Below are 25,001 nucleotides of genomic sequence, written 5' to 3'. Positions count from 1 at the left end.
TTTTTATTACTTAGGTATTTTTAGGTCTTATAATTATTTTCATTAAAAAAAAAAAGTATTATTAGCAATTCTATAACCATATATAACTTTATTAAACGCTAGCTAATATATATAAAACCTATATAAATCTATAGTAGCTACCCTAAAGAACCTTAGGTAGTTATTGTTTGGGTAGACCGTACAGAGGCTCCGAGTATAAAAGCTCTGCACGAAGCTCTGCACGAAGCTCTGCACGAGGCTCTGCTCGAAGATCTGCTCGAAGATCTGCTCGAAGCTCTGCTCGAAGCTCTGTACGAGGCTCTGCTCGAAGCTCTGCTCGAAGCTCTGCATGAGGCTCTGCTCGAAGCTTTGCACGAAGCTCTGCACGATGCTCTGCAAGATATTGGCCACGGAGGTAGCCTTACTACGGAGCTGCGACAGGTGCTGTTCGACGTCAGTTTCAACGTGTATCATCACTCTCTAGGGACCCCTGTAGGGGGTCAATTCTCTTATATATATTAGGGCTCTTAGAGCCACCTTGAATAAGACAGATCAATCGTTCAACTCTGTGTCTCTACCTACCAGCTAGCTTATGTCATTCGTGATACCTGCCTAGCTGAAAGTTATAAGCCCGGTAACCTTCTGAGCACTAGGGAGATCTTAGTGGCCAGACGACTACCACTAAGCCTCTTTGAGCATAGTTTGTTATGAAATATCGCGTGCTTTACGCGTAAGCGCGTCTCTTTACGCAACCTTAAAATAAAAGCCACTATGGCAACCAAGGACTCTATAAACCCTCTTTTGCTAACCTAGAAAGACTGGCCTATATAGTTTTAATTTATCCGCTAAGAAGTAAGTTTTGCGAAGATCTGGGACTATATTAACCNAGATAAGACGGANAACGAAATTAAAGAAAATAATGAGCTAGCTATACCTTNGATAGTAGCAGCTCCTATAGCACCTATAGCAGNACCTANAGATCCTNCAGCACTAGTAGCGAATCCTGCAGCTNCTGTAGNATAAGNAGCGGCTCCTATAGATCTAGTAGNAACTCTAGNATCTACTNGAANAGCTANACCTNGGTTATTAAGTTAAGGATAATAAACTTAGCAATCTCTAGAGATATAGAGAATGCTCTTTAAGCTCTATAAGCTTTAATAACAGAACTATATAAAACGGGAAGAGAAGCTCTATATCTTTATAGCACTATTGCATACCACTATAGGCACTAACTTCTTGGGATATCTTAAAAACCTNACTATACTATATTCGATTTTAAGGCAGCTAAAAAAGGTAGCAAAGCTGTTATAAGCTATATTGCAGCAAATAGTATTAGACGATCTTAAGAAACGGAAATAAGGGCCTAAACGCCAGACTCTAGAATTATAGCTTTAGCTTTATATTACTATTATATAAAACGGCGAAGAGCTAGAGGAAGGGTTAATAGAGGTAACGGAAGGCAGCGTTATATAAGCCTTTATCTAGGACTATAAGGAGATCTATCTAGCTCTATATTATACCTTTATCTAAAAGGTAGCAAAGAGGTTAGAGAAGCTTAAAATGTTAACNATAATTAAGGAATTTAACCTCCTCTATAAGTATCTAAATACGGGACATAACGCCCATACTATACTCTTAGGGCAGCTAGCTACAGATTCTATAATATCTACTACCCTAATACCTTCTTAATTACCTAAGGCAAAGTGCTTTACTTATAGTTTACCCTATAAGTTAAGGAATTATAAGTAACTATTTTAGTCTCTTTAAGGTCCGCACTTTATACCAAATAACGAGTGTTTAAGGAAGTGTTAAGAATGGCTTAAGGTCCATAAAAATAAGTAATACTATAATAAAAGACTTAAGCAGATTAAGAAGGAAGGTTCTAGATTAAGGACGTCTATATCAGCTTCGTCTATTGCTAAAAAGGTTAAGGATCTAGATAGGCTCTAAGCTATAGCGGCAGCTATAATAATATTCTTTTTATTATTAATATTATCGCAGGATTATCCGGATCTGTCTTTAATTAATGCCTAGGGGTATAATACTATAGCAGATACCCACTTTTGTAACGATATTAGATACTTCCGTAACTTTAAGTTAAGTATATCTATAGTAATAGCTGGAGATTCTAGGGCAGAAATCTATGGATATAATAATATTAACTTGGCAATAGAGGTGGGAAAATAACGCCTAACTTGGTATCTAATATTAAGGAACGTAGTATACGCTCCCTATTTTTATACTAATCTAATATCCACAGTAAAGCTCTATAGGGTTAGAGTAATTATTAACTAATTTATAAACTATCTACGCTATAAAGATAACGGAAGCCTATTTGCTAACATTACGGAATACGGAGGTCTCTACCTTATTAATGCCATTACCACCTTACCACCTACTCCTACTACCTATGCTATATCTACTAGATTCTTTAAGACCTTAGTATATAATAAAGTATAGTATTAACGCTTACTACACTGTAATATAGAGTTAGTGGATTATTTACCGACTGCGGTAGATGGGGTTAAAGTGGTTAAGACGGATAGAGAAAGAACTCTGTATAGTATACCACTTTATAAACTATATATTCTTAAAAAGATAATATAGCAGACATCTCGTAGAATATCCGTAAAGGGAACCTACCCTTTTGAATATATTTACTTTAATATTATTATAGAACAAGACGGGTTTAATAGAGATACGTATGTAGCTTATTTTTGGTGTAACTAACGTAGGTGACAGGGTTTTGACGGTTTGATGGGTTTTGACGGTTTTAAGGTTTCCCATACAAACTTCGTCTGTGCCCTCTCGCTTAAGTTTTGATGTTGGAAACCGTCAAAACCCATCAAACCGTCAAAACCCTGTCACCCACGTTATATAAAGTACCACCGTGCCTTTCCTATTAAGAACCATAAGTAAGAGACACTGCTCCCACTCTTTAAATTAATAATAGCATTTGCGAAGAAATTTAATGCTTAAGGTATCCGCATTTAGTATATAGATAAGGAGTAAGGTATAGGCGCTAGGGTAAAGAACCTTATCTAGCTTAACGGAGGTATTATTAAGTAATCGACGCTATATACACCAGCTTAAAATAGACCTATACAGAGGTTAGAAAGAGCTATTTCCGAATAAGTAAGGACTGCTATTATTAAAGTAAAGTTATTTGTAGATCTATAGCCCGAGTTTATACTTCTAGCAGTATTCCTACTTAATTAAACTCCTATTAAGTCCATCAACTAAAAGACCCCATTTAAGATGCTTTATAAATAGAAGCTATAGCTAGTAGGACTTTGTATAGCCAGATCTTTAACCTACGTGCTTATTAAATACGGCATTCCTAGGAAGGCAAAGTTTAAGCTATAAGCCTAAATAGGTTATCTTATCGGTATAGAAGCGTTAAATATCTATAGGATATGGATACTAACCACCAACTGTATTATCCGATCTTGTGACGTACAAATTAATAAGTTAAAGAGATATTAATCTCCCGAAACACCAGAACACCTTATTATCTTATAGGCTTAAAAGGACCGTTTTTAGTAAGTCTAAGACCTACTAGATAATCTTTAAGATAGCAGTAAGAACTAGATAGAGAACTTTAACGAAGAACTAGATATAGGACTACCGTATTTGGCAAATATTAACGTTATTCTTACGTTAAAAAGCATTTAGATCTTAATAGAAGAACTTTATTAGCTACCTACCCTAGAGCTAACTCTAGAACCGTTTAAACTATTAGCGTCTTTAGCGCCTTAGTAAACACTATCTACCGTAGCATCTATACTACAGATATTATCTACTACTTAGTTATCTTCTAAAGTTACTAAACCACTATTTATAGATCCTACACCTCGTTCCGAACCTTAGATAATAGTAGGCTTATTATTAGGGGGTAAGAGACGTTCTAGCCGTAAAAAGCGGTNTATAGTAAAGAAGAAAGATATACTAAATTAGGATCTATAATAATAAGCCTTTACGGTTTAAATTAATAACGGTAATAATATTATTAGTCCTAATACGACACCATTGGCTTATGCTTTTTATACTACTGCTATAAAGACATATGGATATTAAGATGACTTTCTACTACCACTAAAGTCATAGAAAAAGATGCTTAATTATAAGTACGCTATAGAGTTTAAAGCAGCTGCTTATACTAAGATAAGGGCCTTAACCGGAAAGCAGACCTAGGACGAAGTACGACTAATTAAGAAGGTCTATTAACTTCCTACTATATAGGTCTTTACGTACAAGGAAGATTNGGACGGCTTTATTATAAAATTTAAAGCTTATCTAGTCGTCCGCGGAAACCTTTAAGCAGTCTTATAAAAGGAGGTTAAAGCTATAACGGCAGCCTATTAAACCTTCCGTCTACTTTACGCTNTTACCGCTAGCTTTAACCTTAACATTATATAAGTTAACGCCGTTAATGCATTTNNTAATGCCTTAGTTAACGATAAGGTCTACCTTGTTCCCCCTAAGGGTATAGACCTACTACCTAGATTCTCTCTCNNTNTAAGAAAGGCAATATATNGACTACGGAAATCTCCTAAATTNTAGTTTTTAGAAATNTCTGCTGCTTTANGGAGTATAGGTTTAAAAGCTNTACNNGATAAGCTATNTCTCTATATACACCCTACTAAACCTATCTTTATATTCTTNTANATTAANAATATCCTAATTATAGGACACCTAAGCTGTTAANAGNAGATAGAGGACATCCTAAAGCAGCTATAAGATNGATTNNAGATCCGCNAAATACCTCAGTTNANGTTATTCNTAAATACTTATATTNTATAAGATTAACAAAAGGGAAAGCTCTGGCTNTGTTTAGATNAATATNTTAAGAAGCTAGTCTTAATATACNACCTAGAATATCTAAAGCTATNAGCTATACCACTATNNGGCTAGGAATTAACGCTNTATAAGGGAGAAGCTACGCCNAATTAGATAAAAGGATATTAACGTTATATAGGTTCTGCGACATATCNGGCATCTACTANACGACTAGACGTTGCTTTCTNAGTTAGTAGGCTGGCTNAGTTNTTATAAAATCCGTCGCTAGCTTATCTTGNGGAGATTAANAGATTNCTTACCTATCTCTATAATANNAGATACCTCGCTCTTAAGTTCTNTANTATTACGCCGTATAAGATAAACTAGGTTCTAAAAGCTGCTTCTAATNCTAGCTTTACTAANNATACTNTAANACGTNGGAGCTNANAGGGCTTCTTAATAAGCTTATTTAATAGGCCTATAGTATGGCAGGCAANTAGATAAAAGGTAGTTACTAAGTCTACTATNGAGGCAGAACTCTTNGCTCTNTTATACNTTAGTGGGGAGGTNGAGNATATAGTTNGGATCTTTAAAGCTATTAGATTNGACCCAGAACAGGACGTTATTATTAATTATAATAATTAGCAGTTAGTACGGATCGTAATAAAAGAAACCCCTACGGTATCTATAAAACTCTAATATATAGATATCATTAATTCTAGCTTCGCTAAGAGGTCTAAAACGAAAGCTTTATTGTATAATGGGTACGACTAGTAAAATGGCTGCAGATAGACTAACTAAAGCTCTCTTAAAGTAAAATTATTAAAAATTTGTTAAAGTTTTGGGGCTCCCGCGATATCCGACATCTAGTTAATTAACGCTTGGTAAAGCTTACTACTAGCTCGTCTATCCCAACTGCCTAATCCAGTAATTCAGCTCTAACGCTCTGCTTCAGATCTGAGGGGTATATTGGCTACGGAGGTAGCCTTACTACGGAGCTGCGATAGGTGCTGTTCGACGTCAGTTTTAACGTATATCATTACTCTCTAGGGACCCCGTAGGGGGTCAATTCTCTTATTTATATTAGGGCTCTTAGAGCCACCTTAAATAAGACAGATCAATCATTCAATTCTGTGTCTCTATCTACTAGCTAGCTTATATTATTCGTAATATCTACCTAGCTGAAAGTAATAAGCCTATGTACGCTTCTAAGATACTAGGGACGATTTTAGTGGCCACGACGACTACTACTCTAAGCTCTTTAAGTAGAGTTTTGCTTACGAAAGTATTTTGTGCTTATCGCTCGTAAGTGCGTCCTCTTTACGCAACCTTAAATATAAGCTAGTTTGGCACCTAATGGGTAGCTCTGTAAGTACTCTTATCTAAACCTTCTACGTCTTGCGTACCTATAAGGTTGGCTTAAATATCCGTAAGTTAGTAAGTTTTCGCGTAATAAGGTATTTATATACTATAATATAGACGCTATATATCCGCTAGGCTATAATAGGTTCTTTAGGGTGGCTATTATAGATCTATATAGGTTTTATATATATTAGTTAGCGTTTAATAAAGTTATATAGGGTTACAGAATTGCTAATAACGCTTTTTTTTTTTAATAAAAATAATTATAAGACCTAAAAATACCTAAGTAATAAAAATAATATATTTTAAAAGCCTAGGTTCTATTATATAATTAATTAACTTTAGGAAATAATATAAAATATTAGTATTAAGTTATTTTAATATCCGTAACCTCCGTAAAGCGGATATCTATGGATTTACTAAGAACTGTCGCGGAATACGCTTAGATGTGATACTGGTGGTGCATCACAAACGTAGTTTGTCAGCTTGCGGACCGATTAAAAATCCGCACCAACAGAATCACGTCTGAGCTTGCTGAGGTAACGGTCTGAGCTTGCTGAGGTAAGTAGACAATATACTTTGTCCTCTTCTAATGTTGTCGTGCGGCTGGCCGCCCAGCTCATTCGTTCCTCGACGCTGAACTCGGTGAGATGCTGTCCTCTTAATACTCCAATGGGAATCTTAGTAATCTCATGGATTTCCTGCTCCAAGGACATCCTACTACCCAGCTGCTTGCCCTCCTTGGAGAAGAACTCAACAGTGCCGGCGCTAAAAGCTCTTGCAACGTCCAGTCTCGCGTGAACCATCGGCTCTATCGAAACGCAACCTCCCAGGCGATCCGGAAGACCTGTGCGTCGGTGACCTCACTCGGGACCTGGACATCTGACAGATACACGTAGCACTTGCTTGCGCGCTGATACCAGCGGAACATAGAATTGATCGCATTGCTAATTTCGTCGCTGGTAGACTTATCAATGCAGCAGGTGTCCACCCACGCAGAAGCGGAGTTTATTGTAGCCGGCCTTGTCCTTGCCTGTGCCGGACACCAGCTCATGATACTTGACTTCCTGGCCCTCGGTCCAGGTGTGCGATAGGATGGCATACGGAGGAGGGCGGTCATCGCCGAAAGAAATCAGCTCGAAATCGCCGCCTGGTGAGCGCTTCGGAAGACGCATCGGGGCGGCTACAAGTTCTCCCACGAGCAGAGAACGTTGGTCGAGTTCGATCGCAATACAAGCGTATTATCGTGGTAACACGGGAGGCGCAGAGCAGCGGTACTTATCTCCCGACCTGCTCGAGTTTCGTGCATAATAAACACAGAACACATCGACCAGGCTGCAAGCTGGCGCTGGGCAGCTGCTTGGGGCTGTTGTGGTTGGTGGTGCTTATCGATCAGCTCAGCCGCAAGCTCACGTGCGCGCGGGGCTCAGCGCCAAAGCGTTGACTCAGCATGCTCAGACTAAGAAACCGATGAATATCCGCAAGCTAACCTATTCGATCGATCGATCTGTTTCTTGGTCTAAGCCACTTTGGCAAGCTTTTGGAAGCTCAGCCGCTCTATTTATATGAGGGAAACCATTAACTTTAATGAAATTAATGTAAGCAACCGCCACGTCTATTATCCTGTAAATACCTGCGTTAGAATTGCCTTAATTAGCTCTCTAATTGATGGATTTTCTAGAACCAACCGCCAGCCATAAGTGCATCTAAAAGGCGTTGAAGATACCCCTCTATTTTGTCTAGCAGGAGCTAGTCTTAAGCTTTTGATCGAACGGTAGATATCTAGGATATCTGCACTACATCTAATATAACTAGAATTCGAATTCAAGATGTTAGGCGCGCGTATTTAGCGTACAAGCGGTCCTTATTAATATCCGCAAGCGTTATATAGAGTTAATTTTGCGACCGTAAGCTTCCAGACCCTTAATAGAAAAATCTTCTGTAACGACTCTACTATAGCTCTACTATCGCCTATATATAGTCGCCTATATAATCGTCCGTACGAACGGCTCTACATTGTCTCTACAAACGGCTCTGTATTATCTTTACGAACGGCTTTACGAACGGCTCTACGAACGGCTCTGCAACGGCTCTACTTATCTAGCAGGAGCCAGTCTTCTTAAACTTTTAATAATAAACTACCTAAGGGCTTAAACATATTATAATAAATAGATCTTAATAGGTTTTAATAGATATAGCGGATAGAGAGTGGGTGGTTAAGGTTGTAACCGTAATTGTACACTTTAGTAAACCGCGTTATGGCTATTTTAAAATTAATGTTAGGAACGGGAAGGCGGGGAGACTTCTTATATAGACCATTCAATTCGCTGGAGCTTAGTGTATAATTAATGGATTTTTTAAGCTGCCTAAACTTGTCGTAAGAATAAGAAGTAAATATCCGTAATATTAGCTATGCGGATATAGCGACGTGCTTTATAAACGTTAGCTAAAGTATTTCAGACCACAACGGGACAGATGGCCTAAACTAGTTTAGCGCCATCGGGCCGGATTTATCCGGCCTCCTATTATGGTCTAAGCATGCTAAGACAAGCTAAAGCGCGGCCTTGACCCGAGTCACGTGAGCATTGCTAAATTACAGCTATCCTGCTTCTGACTTTTTGGTACTGTTAGGAGGTAGAGCTCTTGTTTACCAATCCCACTTAATAAGGTATTAGGTCACCACTAAAGCGTAATAAGCTTAAATATTTGTATACTTCGCTTAGTATATAATCTTTCCATATCTATCTACAGCTTAATAGGTTTTTAGATAAGATATATAAACTTTTTAATAAATCCGAGGCTATCTAAAGTAATACTATTATATATGCCTATGATAAAATATAGTATTATAGACTAAGTAGGAGTTTTCTATAAAAGATATAAGGTGTAGATAAAGCTTAGGATATAAGGTCTTTATTCTAAGATTATCTACGCCCCTTAATTGTTATTGATTTTATTATAATAGAAAGTACTAGCAGGTTTTCATTACGTAGGGTTTTTCACTACGTAGGGAAGGACGTTACATAGAATAAGTCTTAAATTCATTTATATCTTGAGTGACTGTGTTGCTGCGTTGGGTTGGGTTTTTTTAACGTGGCGGTTTTTATTGGCCGCTTTTTGCAGAAACCTCGATTGGAATAGTTGTACGCTAAGCCGCGCAACGGGCTCTTTCCACCGTTACCACTCCTCCGGGCTCGATATTATGAGCAGCTTTTAATAAAAGTCTATAAACCTATAAACTGCCCTAGACCTGCTCGACTACCTATATATTAAAACTATATCAATTACCCTAGAGTGCCTAGCAGCCCCGCTGCCTAAATAAAGCATTGGCAGAGGTAGTTTAAGGCCTTTAAACCCCCATAGGATTATACCTAGCGTTCTGCTAGTAGATCTACGTATAATATTCTGGTTTATAATATAATTCTACTATTTACTAACTACTGACGAGGAAAGGGTTTTAGTATTCTTAAAATAGACCGTATATAAACGCGCCTATAAAGAGGTATATTCTTTTCTACTATTACATCCTAAAGCTAACTTAAGCGCAGATTCTTAAAATCTCTCACCCCTTTTTTAAAAAATGAAATCCTATCCGCCTATTATAAGCGACTACGAAAGTCTCTTAGGCGTCTTACTAGAGGGTATATTTTTAAAGGGGCAACAGGAATAGAATTAAGTTAGTTTATTGTAGGAAAATCTCGCGGACTTAAAGAGAACTTTATATAGGAGAGTAATATAAATCCTCTGCCTGCTAGATAAGATTAACTAAATATACTATTTTATTAATTAGTCTTCTATAGGAAATCCTTTAGATTATTATTTCCTTGCTTAATACTAGGTCTATAGTTAATATCTATAGAACTTATAAAAGTTTTTATAAGCTTTATAGTGTGTGGAATTAAATAAGCGACTTGATTGTAAATCTATGGAAATCAAGAGGTATATATATATAAAATGGTGTAGGTAATAGGATGAAATGGGAACAGTGATCTGCAAGTAATATTAATCTACAATCAATATATAGGGTGGCGTTAACGCTGTCTTAGATCCTTCTAAGAGGTGATCTTATATCTTAGCACAGTGTTGGTAGTCGGTTACAGTTTTTAAGCTCTTGCTAGTTCTTTTAATAATACTAAGGGATATACTTTCTTGGGCCGGATTTAGGAGTTAGGAGAAGTTTTAATAATAGCCGCGATAGTAGGGTAATCTACAATTGTTAGCGGGATGCTTAAAGATAGGATAGGCTAGAGTATAGGCTCCTAGACCTAGCAGTTAGGAAAAGCGTTAGAGGTAGCTATAGCAGCTAGATATACTATAACTATTATTATAATCCTTAATATTATTAATAGGTGGAGTTTGCCTGCTTAATTTGCACTTAAGATAGCTATGGCTACTAGGTATACTAAAACTGCTATAATAATGCTCTATTATAAAGGGGATAATACTAACTACTTTTATTAACTTTTATAAGCTGCGTATAAAGCAGCTAAAGCATCTAGGTATACTATAACTATTACTAGTAGTAAGGTATATTCCTTAGCCATATCTGCTATACGGTCTACTATTACCCTTTCTAAAATCTTGCTAAGGGTGTTTTCTAAGGCAATAGGGCAGTAGCTTCCTAGGATTAAGTAATCTACTTTACCTTCTTTTTATAGAATAACCGTCGTTATAGATCTTCTAAGCCGTGGGTAATAGCCTATAGTAAAGCATACTCTAGCTACATCTGTAAGCTAGGGTGCTATAAGTAGTCTATAGGTCTTTAAGGCCTTATTTAGAATCCCATCTAGTCCTAGTACTATATTATTTAAAAGGCGGCTAATAGTTCTAGCCATTTCCTCTATTATTATATCGCTGTTAACCCGCAGGCGAGTTACTAGTGTTTTACCCGTAATATTACTAAGGTCTGCTAAAGCTGGTTAGGGGAAGAACCTTTTTATAAGGATCTTTACCTTCTTATCATTGTTATTAGTGGCTTATAATTCCCCTATTCTTTATAGGGGCGATAGGTATAAGTTTTCTGCTAGGCGCCCTACCTTTTTCTTTACCTATTTCGCTATAGTCTAAAGGCCCTTGTTATAGGGGAGGCTTAGGTTAAAAGTATGCATATTTATAAACCATCTCTAGTTATTCCTTACCTCTTTTTTTAGGGTATTCTTTAACTAGTTTCTTATATCTTTATATTATCTCTTATCTTTAGGGTTATAGCTGCTTATATATTTTCTTCTTACTTATCGTTAGCTGGCGATAAGAACCGCGCATTATACGGACCATATATATCGCGTAAAGGGGCCCGGTTTCAAGACCGGGCAGTACTCTTTTAGACTATTTTTAATTACTGCCTAAATCCTTTCTAGTCTTTGGTTAATTTCCTTAGGGGTAGCTAATAAGCCTCGCTTGTTTAGTATTGGGTAGATTTCTTCTAGGTTATAGAGTTGTTATTTAACTATATTAAGGAAGCTGGCTGTCTTAAGCTTTCTTATTACATATCTTTTGCTATTTAGTTACGCCTTAATATCCAAATCTAGCTGTATTTGGATGGGGTAGGTAGTTATATAGTAGAGTTTAGTATACCTGCTTATCTAGGCCTCTACCCTAGTTTTTTAGTAGCTTTCCCTTTTCTAGGCCTAAGGGCCTAGGGCTTTCTATAAGCAGTTAGCTGCCACTACTACTTATACAGGGAATTTCACTATTCTCTTAGATATCTTATAATGGGTTATTAGCCTAAGTACTAGTCTACCCCCTAGTAGTCTGTATAAGAGTCTCCTCCTAAAGTTAATACGCTTTTATACAGCTTAGGAGCCTTCTATAGCCTCTAGTTTTACGCCTCTTTTTATTGTTTCCGCCGGCATAGGCATAAGCTACTATTTGCAAGGGTTATAACTCCTATCTTACGCGCCTACTGGCGTAATCCTATAAGGGCGTCGTGGCTATATCCTACATAGGTAGTTATATAGTAGAGTTTAGTATACCTACTTATCTAGGCCTCTACCCTAGTTTTTTAGTAGCTTTTCCTTTTCTAGGCCTAAGGGCCTAGGGCTTTTTATAAGTAGTTAGCTGCCACTACCACTTATACAGGGAATTTTACCATTCTCTTAGATATCTTTTAATGGGTTATTAGACTAAGTACTAGTCTACCCCCTAGTAGTCTATATAAGAGTCTCCTTCTAAAGTTAGTACGCTTTTACACAGCTTAGGAGCCTTCTATAACCTCTAGTTTTATACCTCTTTTTATTATTTCCACTAGTATAGGTATAAGCTGCCATTTATAAGGGTCGCAACTTCTATCTTACGCGCCTACTAGCGTAATCCTATAAGGGCGTTATAGCTGCATTCTATAATATAAAAGCCTTAGGTACCTTCTATAGTTAAGGCCTAGATAAAACCTTTCCCGCCTAAGTAACTCCTATTTACTCCTTAAGTATATCTTACCGGCGTGCCGCCCTAAAGGCAAACGGTTCCGTCTATTAATATACCAATATATATATCCGTTCTCTTAAGCCACGTAGTAGTCTTTTTAGCTAGGATATAATCCTACCTACCTACTAGGTGCACTAAGGGTTAGAGCTTAATAAAGGGGTAAGGTCCTTAGAGCTAGCAGTAGCTACTATATACTATACCTTATAGGAGGCTAGTAGTAATATAGGGGCGCAACACCCTATATTACTGCCAGTTCCTATTTCGCGTTACCTATAAAAGTCTCCTTATAATAGGCCGACCGTATCTTACAGGAGAGGGGCCGTAAAAATACTAAGTCCCGCACTAAACGACCTACTCCCCCCTCTCCTACTAATTAAGCTTATATCCCCCCCTTTTATAAGCTGGCCTATATCTCTAACTATTAAGTCCTTATCCAACTGGCCTATGTTTCCCCTATAGCCTCCCCCATATATATATATTAGGTTATATGCACTACGCCTATTAAGACCTTCCTATAAGTCGCCTTATACATATACGCATTAGGTTACGTACACCACGCCTATTAAAACCCTCCTATAAGTCGCCTGTAAGTCAACTATAAGTCGCCTACAAGTCAACTATAAGTCGCCTATAAGTCAACTTAAACGCTATAGGGCCGTTAAAGCTAGCCTATATTTCCGCTATCTAGAGCTTTACCCGTATTTCCGCCTCGTTAAGCTATCTAGTCACCGTCGCGTCATCGTTACGTCGCCGTCGCAGTCAACTAGGTCGCGCGCACTACGCCTATTAAGACCCTCTTCTAAGTTACCTAAGTGTACTAAATACCAGATAGGCCCTTATAGAGGGGCCTTAATAAGTTCTCTAAGTAGGGCCTTAATAAGTTCTTTATGGTGGCCTTAGGGCCTTAATAAGTTTTATACAAAGTATCTATAACGCGTTAACCTTAACAAGTTCTTATAAAAGGAGGATCCCTATACCCTTATCGCGTATACTTCGCGATCTTAGAGCTAGTATAAGCTTAAGGGTGTCCTGTTATACGCCTAGGACGCGTCCACGTCGACTAGCTAGATAAGGCCAGTTTCGGGCCTAGCTACGAGCCAAGTAGTCGTATATTAGGCGGTTTTCGTATCCCAGTTTCCCTTAATAGGCCTCCCTAAATGGTTAAATAGGAGCTCTAAGCAGAGGCAGTAAGGCTCCTAGTGTTGTTAAAGGCAATGCTTTATACGCGTCGCAGGCTTATCGCCACAGAGTCGAATAATAGCGCTGCACGCGCTGCGACGGCTCTCTACTATCGCCTCTGCACTTAGCTATTAAGAGGAATAGGATTCCAGATGATGTTTTTACCCACGGCGACGTAGACGTGTGCAGTAGGGCTTCGCGGGCCCGTATAATATATAAGTTAAGATACTACTCTAAAATAGAAAAGAATAAGTAGTAGTATATATTAGAATAGAGAGAAACTACTTTTTTAAAAATTATTGCTATAAACCTAAGTATCCCTTAGCTTAATTATCTTTAAAAGCTCTTTAATTAACTTTAGATAATTTAGCGTGGTTTATCTAAATTATATTAAGAGAATTTTAGCCTATATAATTAAGCTATTAGCGTATACTAAGGCATTAAAGAATATAACCTTACTCTTTTTAATTCTGTAAATACTTATAAAGGAGTATATACTTAACTAAGATCTTCTATTAATACTACTTTACGCTCTTAAAAAGTATAGCAATTTAACGCCTAACTTTAGTCTACTTTAATTAACCTAAATAACCTAGCTAACTAATATAACTATAACTAAACTAATTAAATATATAGTGGTTATAGTAGGGACTATAGTAAAGGGTATAATTAATATTAACTATAAGGCAACCATAGAGGTCCTTATAAAAGTTTATTTTAAAATAATTACTAAAAAAAATGTGATATTTATAAGAAGCTAAATTACTAGTTAACTAGGCACTCTTTTAATAAGTAAAAAAAGGTATATAAAAAGTTTTACTAAAGTATAAGAAGTATTAGGAATTATAAGGTTACTATAGCCTACTTTTAAAGCTTCCTAATTTAATATAAAGGTATAAAAGATCTTTAGGGTAATATTAATAAAGCTAAATAGCTTCTTATAGATATAGAAATTAAGAACCACTTTACTAAGTATAATAAGGTAAATAGTATATAAACCGTTACTATTCTTAATAACTAATCTACGCTGTACTCTATTATAAAGTTAAATATCTTTAATAAGCTAAGAAAGAGTTTTATATTCTCCTTTAATAATAAATACTTAATAAACGTCTTCTATAGTATTATACTAGACATTAGAGCCGTAAAAGTATCTATAATAGAAGAACCTTAAGTTTAAGCCCTTTAATAGCTTAATAGCTCTATTTAGATTAACTATTTAACGGCAGGCTAATACACGATTTGTTTTAGTAAGGGTACTATGATCTTTTTTAGTATAATTAGGGTCTAAACCCTTTTAGGGTATATTACTTTTTATATTATCCCTATAAACACTTTATTTCTATTTTATATTATCCCTATAAACACTTTATTTCTATTTTATATTAAAGATATAAATAAATTAGGTATTAAGCTTAATAACTTTAAGAATATACTTATTTAGGGAGATAATTAGGTACCTATTATACGCAAGTAGGGTTACCCCTAATTACTCCTTTATTAACTAAAAAAGAGTATTACTTAAAGCTACTTAACTAAATTAAAGTTATATTAACTACACTATCGTTTTAGCTACCTATTTATTTACTAATTACTTAGGGTTCTTTAGTAAGTAGGCTATAAAGTTAAAATTAAGGCAATTAAGCATTTTATAAAGTACTATTAGTATTATAAGGTATTATTACGTATCTATAAGTTGTAGGTAGTATAATAATTGTTGTTATATATATATCCTCTTTTATTAGAATAAGGAAGGACGAGGAGCCTAAGACTCCTCGCTACGCTAGTATAGCGGCATTACGTAATAACCGCTTGCCTCATTCCCGACACTAGCAACTCTTTTTTTATAGCTGCTATCTATATATAAATACTGCTTAACTAGCGTAATAAATATTAATCCTCTTTACTTACTATTGCTATTATAATATAAGTCTTACTGTCCTAAAATTTGCCTCTTAGCATATAGTGCTTTTTTACTTAGGAGTTATGGGTAGATATTGTGTTAGGGCCGCCAAGGCGCTAGTTATAAGTGAGCTAATAGCGATTTTCTATGCTGGGTATAGAAAATCCTAATTAGCTAGTTAAAATTAGGTTCTGTAGAATATTATACCCCTACTTCCTTTTAACCTAACCTTTAACTCGTATATATAGAGTATTTATACTAACAAACGTTTTTAGAGCCTTATTTAGATTTACCTTTATTATTATATCTACTAGGTTATCTTAACTATTAATCTATTAAATCTTAAAGAGTTTTTGCTGTTTATAGGATTACTAAAGTGCCATAATATTAATTATAAGGCGCTTCTCCTTTATAGTACTAAGCTTAACTAAATACTTATAGAGGGAATATAAGTTGGTATATATAATTATAGGGATAATAGGAAGTTTAAGTTAATCTATAATTATCTTTAGGGTAGTTCCAATTGCAATTGCTATATTAACTCTGCTAACTATTCTATATATCTTTAACGCTAAAACACTTTAAGTAACGCGTTTACTCTTAGTTAAGCTCTAATAGATAAGATTACTATAGATTATAAAGTTATTCTCTCTAGTAGATTTATTCGCGATAATAATCTTATATCCTAACTAGGAGCTAAAGTCTTTATTATTTATAAACGATCTATTAATAAATATAAAGAGCTTAGCGGTAGGAAGATTAATAGGCATATAGAGTAGTCCCCAATTAAGATAGTTTATTTACTAAAAAAAGACGTTTATTTAGGGCAAGAATGTTATCCTTAGTTAGTTCCTATTATTAGGCGGCAATAAAGAGATTAAATAAAGCCTTAGGTTAATAGATAGAAGTAATATAAGCTTTATAAGCGCGTTGCTCTATATATCTTTGCTTTAGAGAATTAACGTTAATAAAGTTAATCTTTTTACCTTAACCCTTCTGGCGTAAAGTAATAGAATCCTTATTTAGGGAGAGGATGCATCTATTAAAAAGTAATAGTGTTATTAAATTAAGCTTTTTCTTTAGCTTTACTATAAGATTTACCTTTACTAGCTTATCTTCTTTAAGAGTTAAGAATTAGTCGTCTCCTAAGATAATTATATTATTAGTTTATATACCGATAATTCTAAATAGGGTTCCTATAGTTATAATAAGGAAGTATAAATTAAATATAGAAGTAGTTATTATAAGTTTCTCTTTATAGTGCTTACTATAAGTAGCTTACTAAATACTTCTTTAACATAAATTCTAGCGATATCTTTTGCTAATATTTCTTCTATATATGCTATAAAGTATCCCTACTTTATAAGCTTATCTACTATTACTAAAATCGTGTTATAGGGTCTTTTAACTTTAGTAACTTAATAATAAAGTCCTATAATATAACCTCCCATAGTCTCTCTAGTATTTTAATAGGTTATAGCCCTTTATATAGCTTATACCTTATTAGTTTATTCCTTTAGCAATCTAGATACTCCTTTATTACTTTTCTAGCTATACCCTAGATTCCATTAATAATATACTCCTCTTAGAGTCTTAATACTAAGCCTATTACTCCGTTATATCCTTAAGTTATTCCCTTATAAAAATCTTCTATAAAATGTTCCGCTATGCTTTTTAGGATATATTTTACCTCTCTATACTTATATAGTATTTCTTCTCCTAAATATTCTAACTATTCTTCTAGTTATACCTTAAAGATCGTTTATACCTAAAAGCTCTCTAGTGTTTTATAGACTCTTTCTAGCTTATTATCCTCTTAAGTTACTACTAGCTTAGGGTAATTATATTTAATTAACCCGTTATTATCTTTACGTAGTATTACTCCTAATAGTTTCTTATTATTCTATAGTTTAGCTTTTCTACTAAGTGCATCTACCTATATATTTTTAGTTCCTTTAATATACTAAATCTTAAAATAGTATTCTATAAGCATCTCTACCTATCTAACTTATCTCTAATTAAGTTCTTTTATTATTAGGAACCCTATTAGGTTCTTAGAATCTATTTTAACTATAAATAGTTTCTTTACGCCTTATAAAAATACTTGTTAGTCACACAGGGTGACTCACCAATAACGACTACTCGAGTAGGGTTACAGTGATGTTAGTTAATAAAGCTTTTTGATTGGAATGAGGAAGGGCGAGGAGCTTAAGGCTCCTCGCCACGCTAGTGCCGCGGCGACACGTGATGGCAACTTACCATTACGTGACGGCAGTTTGCCGTACGTAACGGCAAATTGCCTCATTCCCAACACTGGCAACTCTCCTTTTGTGGTTGCCCTCTATATATAAATACTGCTTAACTATCATAACAAATATGGATCCTCCTTACTTACTATTGCTATTATAATATAAGTCTCGCTATTCTAAAATTTGCCTCTTAGCACGTGGTGCTTTCTTACTAAGGAGTCGTAGGTAGATATCATGTTAGGGCCGTTAGGGCCGCTAAGGCGCTAGCTATAAGCGAGCTAATAGCAATTTTCTATCCCGGGGATGGAAAATCCTAATTAGCGTTATCTACCTTACTAAGTTCCATAAGAAGCTTCTAGCAATTCTTCTTTTGTGGATGTAGTGCTGCAGGAAGGCAGTAAGGTATTAGTTTAGCTACAGGTGGAAGCAGCAAAAGTCTGTTTAGGTAGTAGTACGGTACCAGCGGCGGTAGTGATAGTAGTTAAGTATAGAGCTTATCTATTAGTCGGTCGGTTAATTATAGGCGTATAGGCACAATCATTTAGTTGGTAGATCGCAGGCGTATCGGCGCGATCAGTATCGTAATAACAGGTATAGCGGCGCTATCAGTTTATCGATAGTATATAGCAGTACAGTACTAGCGCAGGGTCGGTTCCGTAGGCAGATTAGCACAGAGTCTTATTATAGGGTTGGTTCGTAATAGTAGGCGTATTAGCGCTATCGTTATCTAGTTTATGGTTTATGTCGCGGGTATATTGGTATAAGGCTTATCGGGTTTATAGCTACTATAAATACTAGCAGTTCTTTCTTTATACTTTACCTGCGTAACTATACCGTTCTAATTACTCCCCCCCCCTATATTACTCTCTCTTTATAGCACCCTCCATAAGAACTTCCTATCTAGATCACGCTGGTAGCCACCTCTATAGCTACCTTAGGAACTATAAAAGTCTTAGAATTCCCCTCCACGCTAGATCTTCTAAAGCTTATTAAATGTTTATAGAGAAGTAGAGGCTTATTGCGGAGATTACTACGGAGATTGCTGCGGAGATTGCTGCGGAGATTACTGGTGGGACGGAGCTTAAGCGGACGGAGCTTGTGTGGACGGAGCTTGTGTAAACGGAGCTTGTGTAGGCGGAGCTTGTGCGGACGGAGCTTGTGGGGACGGAGCTTGAGGCACGGGTTGAGATACGACAGCTTAAGGAACTTAAGGTGTTTAATAGCCTAAGGTTGTCTATGGTGGTTTCTGCGGAGGCTGCTGCGGAGGTTACTAGTAAGGTTACTGTAGAGGTTCTTGCGGAGGTTCTTGTTAAGCTTACTAGCGGGACGGAGCTTATGCGGACGGAGCTTATATAGACGGAGCTTGTACAGACGGAGCTTATAGCTGTCCGTTATTAGAATTCCCTTAAGAGTTAAACTTCTTTATAGCGCGTATTTAGTGCTCAATCTTAATCTCTTATAGAGTCCATTTATGCTCTTTTTTTGCATTAATAATATACTTCTGAATATTGTCTCTAATAACGCCCCCGTCCATAGGGACGAATACTTTATACTCCCGTAAAAAGTCACAAAAGTCTTATACGATATTCTTATTTACAGAAGCCTATGTTTCCTTTATCCATCTAATAAAGTCCTCCCTTATACATTCCCATAGCGCGATATTATTATATTTACTGTCTTTATAGTATACTATACGGTATAATAAGAATCTATTTAGGTCTTATGGTTTAGCATTTATAAGGTTAATGTCTCTATTCTATGTCTTTAGGTTAATATCTTTCTCGTACTTCTTTAGGTAGGTTAACGCTATAGTAGGTATAAAATTAACGGGGTGTCGTATATTAAAGGTAGGTAGGATTTTTGGTTTTATAGGATCTCGTAGGTTTACTATTAAGAGGTAGGCAATTTAAGATGTTGTTTAACGCGTTTTGGACGTTAACTTAGGACCTTAGGTTTAGTAATACTTCTAACCTAAAGTACTTAACTAAATCTTCGTAAACGCGGTTATTTTATATAATAAACGCAACTTAGTATCTCCTAGTACTTAGTAACACTTCTATTACTAGTTTTCCGTAAGTTTAAGGTAGTATAGTGTTGCCGGGATCTATTCTATATAAGCGTATATGGCACCCCTATATAAGACTATCTCTTCTATTTAAAGACCTAGCTGCTCTATAGTTAACTATATATTTAACCACTAATCAGTATTAGTTATATAGGGTGATTTACCAATAACGACTACTCGAGTAGGGTTACAGTGATGTTAGTTAATAAAGCTTTTTAATTGGAATGAGGAAGGGCGAGGAGCTTAAGGCTCCTCGCCACGCTAGTGCTGCGGCAACACGTAATGGCAACTTGCCATTACGTGACGGCAGTTTGCCGTACGTGACGGCAAATTGCCTTATTCCCGACAATACTCTCTATTCCTTAAGTGCTGTAACTATCCCTAATAACTCCTTATTATAAACGTTATAGTTTAACTCTAGTAGTGTTATTTTTCAACTATAGTATGCTACTAGGTACTGTACGTCCTTATATTTTTATAATAAGTATACTCCTAGTGCGTAGTCTAATATATCCATTTCTACAGCTATATCTAGTCCTAGTTAATAGATTTTAAGGATTAGCTCCTAGGTAAATAATTCCTTAAGTTTTTTTTTTAAATAACTTTCTTTACTTATCTCCTTATACCTATAGTTTCTCTTTTTTAATAAGCCTAGTAAATAGTTTAATATTCTTTAACCACTATACTATAAACCTCCTATAGTAGTTACAAACCCCTAAAAATAACCTTAACTATATTATATTCTCTAGTTCTTATTAACTTACTATAGCTTTAATTTTCTTTAGGTCCATACTAATATAACCTAGTTTAATAATAAATTTAATAAAATCGGTCTTCCTTATAAAGAACTTATATTTTTTAATTACTACTAGTATCTGCTCTTTTTATAGTCTCTTTAAAACCCATTTAACGTGTTCCCCGCATTCTTCCTTAGTTATTAAGTAAATAATAATATCGTTAAAGTATACTATAATAATCTTATTAAGGTATTCTCTTAATATACTATTAATTCGTTTCTAAAATATTACTAGTATATTTATTAATCCGAATTATATTACTAATAGTTTATACAGTCCTTTTCTTAATCTAAAGGCTGCCTTTTATTTATCGCCTTCCTTAATTCTAATTTAATGGTACGCCTATCTTAGATCTATCTTTATAAAGATTTACACATTACCTATTTAATCTTAGATTTCGCTAATTAAGGGTAAAGGATACCTATCCTTTTAAGTAATACTATTTAACTATTTATAGTTAATATATAACCTAAGTTTTCCATTCTTCTTTAGTATAAATAGTACTAGATAACCTATTAATAACTATAATAGTTTAATATATCCCTTTTATAGGGTTTTTTTAGATAAACTCCTTAAGTGCTTTTAACTTCTTTTAAGTAAGCTTATAGGTTAGAAAGAACTTTAGACTTATTCCTAGTTCTAACTCTATCTTATAGTCCTATACTATATAATCTACTAGTCTTTTACTTTTTAGTAACTATAACTTTTTGCTATACTTATAGTATCTCTTTAGTATATAACTTAAGCCTTACTTAGTCTCTTTATATATCGCTCTAACTTAGTACTATACTAGCTTAGTCTATTATTATATCTTACACTATTAAGTATCTCTAATATTAACCTATCCTGTAATTTAATTAATTTTTAGATTATATTTTTATAACTAAGGTATACCTAATACTGCCTTATCCCGTCCTAATAGTAGGATATTAAAAGATATCTTAATTTATCTCCCTTTAATAGTTAACTAAATAGGTCCTATTTTAAGATAAATAATCCCTTCTTTATAGGCTATTAGATCTCCTAAAATAGTAACTAATAGGTAAGATTGCTCCTTCTATCTATAAGGTAATCCTATTTTTTTTACTACTATTAGTAAAATATAGTTCCGCGTTACTCCACTATCTATTAATGCTTTAAACTTCTAATCTTACTATTTAACTTATAAATTTAGGTATTATCCTTAAATTCCTTTAAGGGTCTAAGGCTTTACTACTAGCTCCCTCTAATCCTATAGGCCTTTACTTTTCCTAACTACTAGCTACTTAATCCTTATATACTTAGCTTGCTCTTTAGCTAATACTTAGTTTACTTCTTATCCTTAATATATTATAAATATATATTCTTTAAGTATTCCCACTACTATTATCTATCTAAGCATTCTTCTATAAGGAATCTTTTTAGTTAAAGTATTAAGTCGCCTAACTTCTAAACTTCTATTAGATGCTATCCGTATATATACTTAGTATTTCTATATTATTATTTATCTAATGCCTAATATATCCTTACTAGGTACCTCTAATGCTTATCTTTAAGTATTCTGTATATATTACACGTATTATTTATATATGCAATCTATAATAATATATAGTATACTAGGTACTTTAGGTTAACTCTTAGTTTATCTTTATCCTTAAGTTTAAGCCTTTATTATATTAATCTAAATATTATAACTTTATTTACAGGTATAGAGATTTGCTTATTACTTTTTTAGTCCTATAATTATTCCTTTAGATCCTTTAACGTTATAATTAAGGCTCCTTTAATATAACTTATAGCCTTCTCTATAATTAGGTGGTCTTAGATAACTTTCTTATTTAACCATATATAGAAATCTTCCTACTTATTATTGTGCCTTTGCCTATACTACTTTTAGTATAGCTACTAAAGTATATACAGCTTATCCGTAAGGAAGTATCTTCTTATTACTATATTATAACAGCCCTTTATATATTATTCTTTAAACCTAATAAGGATCCCTAAATCCTCTTTATTTTCTAGTTTAGTAAGTTACTTAGCTCTTAGTATACCTACCCTAGGCCTATTAGTAATTGTTTATATAGGTGCTTTATCCTTAATACAACTTAGTATATTAGTCCTTTAATCTAGCTTTTGCTGTTACTATATAGTAATTTATTCTCTAAATTTAGTTATAGTTTCTTTTAGTTTATATCTTATAAGTAGATTCTTAAAGTCTTCTTGCTTCTTAATCTTAGTATTATATTTTATAATAGTCCTTATTTATATTTAAAAATCTTAGTCTTATAGGATTCTTAATTCTAAGCTTACTTCTATCTTAAGCTTTACTCTAGCCTTAGTTTAACGAGGCTTACTTAGTATTCTTATCTTATCTTAAAAATCTTAAATTTCACTTATCTTGTCTTAAGAATCTTATAATTTTAGGAAACTTTGTCTTAAGCTTATTTATATATTACTAAACTAAGCCGTTGCTCTGCTTTATTGGTTATTATCTATTATAAGTCCTTAAGCTTACCTTATCTTATCTTAAGAGTCTTAAGTCTTTAGCCTTTTGCCTTTATTAAGTGCTAAAGTAGTTTACTATCCTACTTCTCTTATATCTTGCAAAGTAATAGACATTATATCTAGTAGGGTTTTAATCCCTACTAATATTCCCTATTCTATAGTGGAATTATCTTTTACCTTTTATATAACATCTTTAAGGTCTATATACTCCTAGTAAGCTACCTTTATTACCTTATTATTACTAAATATTTCGCCTATATTAAATTTATTATCCTTAATATCCGATTTATAAACTAGTTTATTAGTTCCTCTAAACTTTAGTAATTTTAGCTCTTATAGCTAATAGCTTACGCTATACTTAGTATCTTTATAAATTTAGTATATATTATTATAATAAAACACAAAACTCTTAATTAAATATTCATTTATTTCTTATAGTATATTATTATCCCTCTATATATATATATTGTCTACTAGTCTTATCCCCTTTACTATATAATAGCTCTATCCACTCTTATAATCTTTAATATAATAACCCTATTTTCCGCAATTTATATAAGCTCCTTTTTTAAACTATTTTTCTTGCTATAAAGTCCGCCTAAATATCTTCTACTATTAAGATCCCTAATTTAGCCTTTGTTTTTTAGACCTTTAATTACTTAATCCTTATCTTTTAGGTTTCTATAATTTCTTACTTTATTTCTTAAATTCTTTAGTACTACTTAGGTCTATTAGCTCTGCGCTATATTATAGTTTTTAACTTTAACTTTATTACTATATACTTTACGCCTTATATAACCATAGAACTCTATTTTAACCCTTTTTAGCCTATTCTCTCTAATAAATACTATTATTAATCTTAATTACTTAATTAATTAAATCTCTAAGAGTATCTATATCTTCTATTAGGATAATTATATTCTAAACTTTAGCTTTAAGTCCCTACTTATACTATACTATAAGCGCTTTATTATTCTATTTAACTTATATTACTAATATTTAAAACTATATTATATATTTAATTACTAAAGTTCTCTATACTAGGTTTTAAAGCTTTCTTTCTACTATTATAGTTGCCTCTAGGTCTTTAAATATTTATATTAATTATTTTAAAACCCCGCTTTAATTTAAGAATATATACTGTACCTCCTAGTTAGTAGTTATTATATTATACTCTTATACCTCTATAAGGTAAGACTTAAACTACTTAAATACTCTTCTTATTAAGAATAATCCTATATAAGTAACTTAATCTATAAACGTTTCTAATTTAACTCCTTAAGTAACTTTAAAGTATATTTACATAAGGAATCCTTTAAGTTTTAACTTCTTCCCTAAAAATTGCTTAATTAAGGGCAATTTAACCTTTACTACTCTAATCCTAGTAATCCTTTCTTTAAGTATCCTATTATTATCTATTAATTAATTAACTATTTTTTATAGCTATTTAATAGTAACTAGTTATAAGTTAGTATTTACTATACTAATATTATTACTTAATCCTAAGGTAGTCGCTGCTATAGACGTTATTATAGCTGCTACTTTTAGTAGCATATTATTTAACTTTTTTTACTATAACTTTAGTAGTAAATATATAATAAAGCCTTATAGGTAATACTACGGTAGACTTATTAATAGGCTAGGTATATAGGTATAGAATAGTTAATAATATAAATATAACTAGTGAAGTAGTTACCTAATAGATTAACTTTAATTATATTCTAAGATTTACTATAAAGGAGAGAACTATCTAGGTAGGGATTATAGTCCTTTAAATATATAAC

General features: G+C 33.9%; 2 protein-coding genes across 2 annotated transcripts; both read right to left on the bottom strand.

The window, feature by feature from the left end:
• Window positions 1-6,540: 6,540 nt before the first annotated feature.
• K441DRAFT_742512 (uncharacterized protein) lies at window positions 6,541-7,229 on the bottom strand. Its single transcript, XM_067654390.1, has one exon. The coding sequence runs from the start codon at window positions 6,924-6,926 to the stop codon at window positions 6,618-6,620; it is 309 nt and encodes a 102-aa protein (XP_067496874.1). The 5' UTR covers window positions 6,927-7,229; the 3' UTR covers window positions 6,541-6,617.
• K441DRAFT_670960 (uncharacterized protein) lies at window positions 6,606-7,445 on the bottom strand. Its single transcript, XM_067650351.1, has one exon. It carries the CDS (start codon window positions 7,293-7,295, stop codon window positions 7,092-7,094), a length of 204 nt encoding a protein of 67 aa, XP_067496873.1. The 5' UTR covers window positions 7,296-7,445; the 3' UTR covers window positions 6,606-7,091.
• Window positions 7,446-25,001: the final 17,556 nt, after the last annotated feature.

The sequence above is a fragment of the Cenococcum geophilum genome (genome assembly GCF_001692895.1).
Source record: "Cenococcum geophilum 1.58 unplaced genomic scaffold K441scaffold_87, whole genome shotgun sequence".
Classification (NCBI taxonomy): domain Eukaryota; kingdom Fungi; phylum Ascomycota; class Dothideomycetes; order Gloniales; family Gloniaceae; genus Cenococcum; species Cenococcum geophilum.
The sequence above is the reverse complement of the archived record's forward strand: the minus strand, read 5'-3'. Positions and strand labels throughout refer to the sequence as shown.

Bases quoted from the DNA above. Each gene is read 5' to 3' on its own strand.
- K441DRAFT_742512 (XM_067654390.1), bottom strand. From the start codon at position 6,926: ATGGTTCACGCGAGACTGGACGTTGCAAGAGCTTTTAGCGCCGGCACT.
- K441DRAFT_670960 (XM_067650351.1), bottom strand. From the start codon at position 7,295: ATGCGTCTTCCGAAGCGCTCACCAGGCGGCGATTTCGAGCTGATTTCT.